This window comes from Xiphophorus hellerii, chromosome 7, assembly GCF_003331165.1.
Source record: "Xiphophorus hellerii strain 12219 chromosome 7, Xiphophorus_hellerii-4.1, whole genome shotgun sequence".
In the NCBI taxonomy this organism is placed as follows: domain Eukaryota; kingdom Metazoa; phylum Chordata; class Actinopteri; order Cyprinodontiformes; family Poeciliidae; genus Xiphophorus; species Xiphophorus hellerii.
In genome coordinates, this window is record NC_045678.1 from 20,045,118 (window position 1) to 20,053,465 (window position 8,348).

The 8,348-nt window shown below is 37.5% G+C and overlaps 1 protein-coding gene across 1 annotated transcript in view; it reads right to left on the reverse strand.

The window, feature by feature from the left end:
* The window catches only part of LOC116723359 (transient receptor potential cation channel subfamily M member 2-like), a 35,869-nt gene extending 30,404 nt beyond the window's left edge, over window positions 1–5,465 (reverse strand). The window contains exons 1-2 of the mRNA XM_032568192.1: window positions 4,918–5,465; window positions 1,122–1,255 (exon numbers count right to left, since the gene is read on the reverse strand). Of these exons, the coding sequence (XP_032424083.1) occupies window positions 1,122–1,247 (126 nt within the window). The 5' untranslated portion in view covers window positions 1,248–1,255; window positions 4,918–5,465. The remainder of the gene's footprint in view (window positions 1–1,121; window positions 1,256–4,917) is intronic.
* Window positions 5,466–8,348: the final 2,883 nt, after the last annotated feature.

Sequence of the window (8,348 nt, forward strand, 5' to 3'; positions counted from 1 at the left end):
AATTGTCCTATGTTGCATAACATTTTAATACAGTGCATTTTTCATTTTGTAAGCATTTTTGCAGTCCTCTTGTCATCCATGGATTAATTTGGGGCCTTGTTTTACAGGACAGATTTTATCATAAAGAATCAGAAATATTCTCAAAAACTTGTCAAAAGCCTCATCATCATAATTTTTATTTGTATATTAATTGCCAGTCTTAACTTTTGAATGAAATGGATTATTTTCTTGTTTGTTTTTTCTGTTACAACAATTATAAAACGTAAATACTGGGAGGTGGTCACTGATGTCATTTACTAATCATCCACTTTTTAATGTGCTTTCCAAATCATTTGAAAAACAACAAGAAATGTGGCACAGTGAACTGTTATTCTAGTGGGTCATAAGCTTGGCATTTCATCTTGATCTTCAGAAAAGTCACCATTGGCATAAAGTCAGAAGAAGTGCTGTTTTCTGTTGTCTGCAAGCCATGTTGGGGAATACAAGACACATGTGGAAGAAAGTTATCTGATCAGAAAAAGAATATTAATGTGCTAGAATATCCCTGTCAAAATCCAGACATAAATGCCACCTTGAATCTGTGTTAATATTTGAAAATTGATGCTCTCAAACCCTCTCTGAAAGTGGGCGGACATTTCTGCCCACTTTCATAGCAGGGTAAATGCTATGAGAAAAGAAGATAATTCTCCACATTGTCGTGCAGCAGCAATCTTTCTCCAGAGTACAAAATGTGGATGGATTATTCAGCTGCAGAAATAGAGAGGCATTGCATGGGCATCTTGAAGCCAACAGGCATACAGTGATGTTCCAGATATTTATATACACTACCTGGCAGGGGCGGATTGGCATATGGGTTTATCAGGAGTTTCCCCAATGAGCCAGTGCATCAGTGGGTCGGTGGCAAAACATTATGCTGCATGACTTTGGGGTGAGTGCATTGGCTCATCTTCTAAGCCTATGCCACAATGCCTCAAACTGAACACATCAAATTCCTTCTCCACCACAATCATTCCACCAATTTATACATACATTAACTCATCAATTTTAGTTTTTAATTAAAAAAATAAATGTTAGCAAAACAGAAATGATCTATAAACCGAAAATATTGAAAATATTCTGACCTCTTCAGTTGATGATTCAGCCGGACTGCTCTGGTCCTGTGAAGTGGAGGCAGCAGAACTAATGTATGGTGGTGTTTCAGAAGGCGCAGGGGTAATATTTAAACTTGTCGATTCCTCTGAAGACATGGTGAGAACTGTGGTTCCAGAAAAAAACACTTAAGAAATGTGTTATGTTTAGTACACTGTAAATGCAAAATACACAATTCATTTTCTGAGATGCAATTTAAGTCAGACTGAAATTATCACAGTGAAATGCAGAAGTCAATGAAGCAATAAACTTCAATAGTATATGTGAAGCACCACAACAAAAACAGAAACAATTTGCTAGACCAGAAGCAGAGAAAAAACATAAAAACCATCAGTTTTCGAGAAAAATAGTAGTTTTTAGTTTTTGGTTGTTTTTTTTGCTAAATATACCAATTGAAGTTGCGAAGAAATTACTTTAACTGTTGAATAGCAGTTTCAGTGGTTTTACCATGGAAAACATTGTGTTTGAATTCAGCTTGTTTACTGAGTAAGTATGAGTTGTTCCAGAGTGTTGGGAAAACTTACAGATGATTAATATACCACAATTTATGGGAAAGAGCGCATGGCTAATTTTCATCACCAACACATTACACAACCCCACGCCGGGAATCTGCCTTTGGAACAAGACACCCCAGCCCAGTTTCATTTATGGGTCCCAGCCAAATGCTGACGTACTGTATATTTGGCCCAAAGCAAGCACAGATAACTTTTGCTGTCAGGGTAAATGCTATGAGAAAAGAAGAGAATTCTCCACACTGTAGTGCAGCTGCAAACTTTCTCCAGAGTACAAAATGTGGATGGATTATTCAGCATGGGCATCTTGAAGCCAACAGGAGTACATTCTTCCTTTGGAGATGACATCCACCAGATGTTGTTGTTGTTTATGTGAATGTGTGTGCAGGAAAAAATATGTATTTTTACTGTATGTTAATTTGTAAATTGTATGTACTTTAATGTATAGAAATGGAGTGGAGTTGAAAATTAGTTGTGAATCTTGGTGCAACGCATCAGTTGCAGACTTTATCTCTTCTTTGTTTGTGGGCATTGTCCCCACATGTCCTGAGGTTGTACTGCTGTGGCTGTACAGAGTATTCTATAATGTTGAACAGCTGGTGAGCAGCAGACTAACTTCATCTATTAGCTGTAACACCTAAAATAAAACAATTACTTATGTCAGGCTTTCTTTGGACTGAGAGAAAACATAGTGTAACATGTTGCATTTATTATTATCTCCCACGTATCCAGAATCGCATAAGAGGGTAGCGATATTCACAAATGATCTGTTTATTTTTGAATGGCTCTTAACCATGGAGTCTGACTTAGTCAAAGCCATTCTTTGTTTTTTATGACTTTACTTTCTTATAATGTTCTGCACACACGTCAACAGCTATTATTACTTTTATTTAATTTAACATATTTATTTAATAAACAAATACAGTAAATATTCCAAGGCTTTCTCTGGTTAACAGAGAAACATAGTCCCTCCAGCGAGTATTCATATTCACAGACTACTCAATGACAAAGGCTCACAAGGCAGAAGCTCACAGCCTTATTGGAAAGTACCTCAAAAGCAGAAACCTCTATAAATATATATTTCTAGCTAGATAAGCCAGATAAATGCTCAGTCTCATCTGCACCGTCATACCTGAAAGTCATACTTTCACACCTGAAAGTCCAAGTATAAAAGTCCACAGGAAATGAACATTCCTTTGCAAATTAACATTACTCTGAAAGGAATGTTCATTTCATTTCTGTTCATTTCTCTTCCTCTGAAAGGAATGTTCATTTAGGAATGTAAATAAACAGTCTTTGTTAACACTGTCAGGTAGATGATCAGGTTTTCTTACCTGATCATCAGGTGAGAAAACCTGATGCACTCTGCAAACTCCTTTTTGCAGAGTGCCAATATTCAAATGTCCATATCTTTATTTCTATATTTCTGACAGTGGAAAGTTAAGAAACCACACTTTCTGAATCTGTAAATAACTCAATTTATAGAGTTATTGACCAGGACAACTCAAAGACTTGTCAACTCTCCTGACAAGACCAGGAGAGTTGTTCCTGGTCTTGTCATGACTGGTCACATAGGAATGTAATAATGATGATAAGTTGACATTAAGTTGTACTGTTATGTAATGAAGTCGCACAAATGACTTGTTTTTGCTAGCTTGCAGTCTTTCTTCATAGCTTTGATCCCTTAAAGAATTTGGGATTCACTCAATTTTCATAACTATAGAAACTCTCAGCAGAGCAGAAGACACCTATTGCAAATGTATTAACCATTTCTTCATTTGACACATTTTCTCCTCTCGTTTGCAAAGCACAGATAACATTCCAGCAGTCCAAACACCACTGTTCTTACTTTGGCAAACAAACAGGAACTACATAGATAGGTTTGAAACCACATAAGCACCTGTTTCACAGATTTCCTTCTCACAAATCTTCAATAAGCACTCTGTCTGTAGTCTGTAGGTTTTGTTATTTACCAGCATGAATAGAGCAGATGGCAATGAGATTCGGATGTTTTTTATACTGTATTAGATATTATTTTTACTTTTTAAGTTTCTTATTTCCCAATGTATTTTATGGTGGTTTACATTTACAGTATTGTCTGTAACATTTACAGTATTTCAGTTTTCAGTTTAGTTTGAAAAAAATTTAATGGAATCAATTAAATTTGCATCGAAGTATTTTTGATTCTGAATCCAAGAAGGGAAATTTGACATAGCCTATATAAAAAGATAAAAATGGCAATGGCACAAAAGAGACATACAAAGCTAATATGACAAGCAATGGTGCACTATTGGTGCTGCATTTTGTTTTCCATTGGGTAATGACAGATTGAAACAGAGGACTGTTTCACTAAACCAGGATTGTGGATTAAGCCAGGATTTTCAGGATATGTTGGGTGAATTAAGCTGGGATTTGATTTCTCAAAAGCAGTAGCGCATAAGTTACCATGGTGATTCATCCTGTGCAGCTAACCTGCTCCAGACCAGCCTCACAGCCAGGCTTAATTAATCCCGGAGCCTTATCTGTCTAGTCAGTGGCCACTCCGATCAGAAACCCATGTATTTTGTCTGTGATTATTTCATATTTCTCTCTTTTGGTATTTTTTCTGCCTGCATTAAAACACCACTGATTAATTTTGGTATTCAGTCAAGCACTATTATTATTTTAACATTATGATGCTAAAATATACCATTAAAATTTTTTAAATGATACATGTGGGCATTGTTACTGTTTGATTGTGTTTCTGAAGACGTTATTAGAAGTCAATATTTGCTTTTGTTTCATATTTTTAAATGTTTTGGTATGGTTAAGAGCCTTTTGCAAATAACATTTGTCAGTTTGACTATGAGTGCTACTGCTTAGGCCTGTGGTTTACTTCTACCAATGTGGAGTTTAGAGTTGACAGCTTCATGAAAGCAATAAAGAAAAACTGACTAGGCGACATAGTGATGAGCTCTGTGTTTGGCTGGTTAAGTATTCTAATTGCTACCACAGCAAATTAACACTACACTGCTGAATGGATGCAGCAGTGGCACAGGGGTAAAGTGTGCAACCCCATGTATAGAGACCTCTATACTCTACACAACCATCACGAGTTCAGTTCTGGCCTGTTGACCTTTGATTCATGTCTCCCTACACTCTTATAACCCACCTTCCTGTCAATTTACTATCAAATAAAGGCCATTAGAGCCAAAAAAACATACACTGCTAAAAATCTTCAGCAACAGGCAGATTCATCACATTAATTTTACTGTACCTCTGAATCTTTCTTTGTCTTCTTTTCTGATTTCTCTTCCTTGGGCATCAGATGATTTGGGATGTTTTGACAAGATACTTTCTGAAGTCACTTGCCTTACAAAACCTGTCCCTCAAATCACAGAGCACAAGTTATACTTGAGAACAGGGAGGAGGAGTGGTGTGCGGGATGCAGGAACTCACCAAATTGTAGAGAGCAGGGTGGAACTAGGCAAAGTTTCCTTATTATTAGATGCAGTATTTAATATGTAATGCTATGTCAGTGAATTGGTACATAATCTTTCATACTGGGATATTTATTTTTTATATTATTTTTTTTTCTTGCCTCTTTTCTTGCTCAGAGTCATCCAGTTGGATAGGCAGGCAAAGGCAAATTCCAAAGGTGCTAGCAATCCAGTGGGCTCCATGAAAAGTATCAAGAAATAAAAGTAACTTTCACAATTCTTCTTAAGATTTCTGGGTAATAATATCATTTCCTAATATGGAAGATTCTGCACTACTTTAGCAATCTTAGATATTGCATCTAACAATAATAATATTTTGCTTAGTTACCTTCTCCTTCTCTACTTCTCTATTTGTTTTTTTCCAAGCAACCAGCGCTCCACCTCCCTCTGTCTTCAATAGTGTCAGGTATGTGTTGTGCTCTGTGACTCGAAGGATGAGTTTGGTTAGTTTTTTAAGGAAAGTGACTTATGACAGTAGCATGTCAAAATTGTTTGATGCCCAAGAAAGAAAAACAAAGAAAAAATGACAGAAACAGGTGAAATAAAACTAAGTATTCAAGCACCTTTCCTTGTTTGTGACACAAAATTTGGATTCAGGTCCCAGATTAAGAAATCTAATACACAAACAAATAAAAATGAATAATTAATAAAGTAATTTATTACATAGTATATACAGCTATGTAGAAAGGTGTGTGTAACTCCAGAAAGAGCCGACATATGTAAGAGTTCCTTCTCTCCAGGTGGGAGAGGGCTGTGTGGACCACTGATGAGATGGCGTCAGCAGTGAACTAGTTCTTCCTGTAAGCGTACTGATGGGGATCCACAGTGACATCGATGGAGTCCTTGATGTGGGTCATGACTAGCCTTGCAAAACACTTCTTGACTACTGATGTTAAGACTACACTTGGGGACAGTGGAGTACTTGGGGACAGGGACAGTAGTGGCAGGTTTTTACAAATTTTGCTCTACTGTGCCATGCATTGGCTTTCATAAAAACTTTTTGAAATTGCTCTAGGGCTGTTGGTTTTCTGTCAAAGTGCTCCAGATCACTGATTTTTGAGATGAAAGGGGATTCTCCATTCATTTTCCTGCCGGTTTTATGATCTGATCACCGTGCACACACCCTGTCTCTCTCATCCGCATTTCACTGTGACGGTACAAAATGTAACTCATGGCATCAATGAAAAAAGATTCATCAGTATCATGAGTCACACTTCTATGTGACTCATGGGAAACATTTTTCCCATACCTTTTACAGTTCCTGGAAGATACTGTGCAGACCAGTTTTGTGAGTCAAAGACGTTGGTTCTAAGGACCAGATTTCTATCCGCACCTGTTGTTGACATCAACACAACACAGACTAGTTCAGAGTCCCAAACTATGAAAACTTCAGCTTGACAGGAGAAAAGTGCTTATAATAAATAAGACTTTAAGCTCCATGCTAAGATTAACCTTGTATCTAAAATAAGCATTATAGTACATTTTTGATATATTAGCTATGTTTATCATACTCAATGAAGCAAGTTAATGACAGCCAATATGTTTGTTGTGCTCCACATGCTACTGACAAAATTTAAGCTAATATTAGGATTTTAGCAAATGTTAGCTTACACCTTAATGATTGCATACTGAATGGAGTACGTCAATGTTAGTTAATACTATTGATACCCCAGATACTAAAGACAATATTTTACTTAACCTTATTGCTAATTTTCAGCATCAGGGTGCTGGATTCCACCTGATACACACAAGTCTTATCATACATCTTTTCTTTTCACTACCTACTTACTCACTGCCATAGATAACTTAATAATGGAACAAGAAGAGCAAGTGCTGCCACATTTTAAGAAACAAAATAAGTGCAGACTGATTTCTTAGCTATCCAATGTTTGACTCGAGAAATAAGATCAGTTCCTGTAGTCTGACATATTTAGAATTTTTATTAACCTCTTTTATTCCTATTTTAAAATCAGAAATATAAAGTGAACTGAATATTTTAGTCCCAACAAATTCAAATGTGAGTTGGTAGCCTCATACTACTCAACTTGTACAACATAATATGATGTGAAAATTATAGTGGTTTACCTCAATATGAGATGTACAGCCAGTAAGAGGAAAGGGAACCCTGAATCAATGGTTTAGTGTTGTGACAGTCCTACATCTCTTTCACTCATTGCAATTTAAAAATGCAACAGAAAATTACTTGATTCAGATTTGTTTGATTGTTATTTTTAAGGATCCCCATTTTAGAGTTCATTTTGGTCTCTACCGTAGTAGAGAGTATTCTTCCTGATGTACACACCAACCATTACAAAAATTACAATAATGAAAACTGTTTGGCCTCCTAGCACCCTGCAGCAACTTGGCTTGGCCACTTCCACAGGTCTCATACCATCTGTCTGCTGCTCTTACTCCTAGATGTAGTGGTAACTGTTTTCCAACTAAACCAAATTGTAAAATGAAGCCTAGGCGCAAATTCAAACTGGAAGACTCTTTAGCCCCACCTGCATCATCCAATCGGCGCGTCCTGCTCATTGCCGCTGACCTATCAAAGCTGGACCAAGCCACGTCACGTCCAATCACCGACCAAGGCCCAGTTGATGAGGACCTCCATCCATGGCATCTTCCGCTTTCCAGCTGCGCTCAACCCTCCTCCACCCCTTCTCCACCTCCACTCTTCAGGCTCGCATCCTTCACCGACCTCCACCACCAGTGTCGGGTCCCGGGGGATGACATTCCTAACCTACATCGGGAATGCTCATCCGAGCTTATTGCAATTCACAGCTCGATATCCTCAGCCGGGGCCCGATCGCCAAAGAACTTTAAATTCATGCATGTCAATAAACCTTTTTAATCGCTGTTTTTTCCGTCTGAGTCTCTCCGGATTGAAGTTAGACATCATGAAATAGCATTTATTCACGACAGGATAAACTGGCAAAAGTCTTAATTAGGGTTAAGGTCTGGATCTTGCACATTAAATGTAGGAGTCTATCCTAAGTGTTGGGGGGGAAAAAAATTCAAAAGCCAGCACCAACACATATTATTGTAAACCTGTTGAAAACCCAGATAAGCATAGGAAGAAGATCCACACCTCAAAAAAAGAATGGCCCCGTTTGAGATATGAACCCAAAAACCTTCCAGCAGTAAGGCGAGAGTGTACAACCAGTTTGTCTTCTTGGTAATTTGAATGAGTGCAAAATGTACAGCA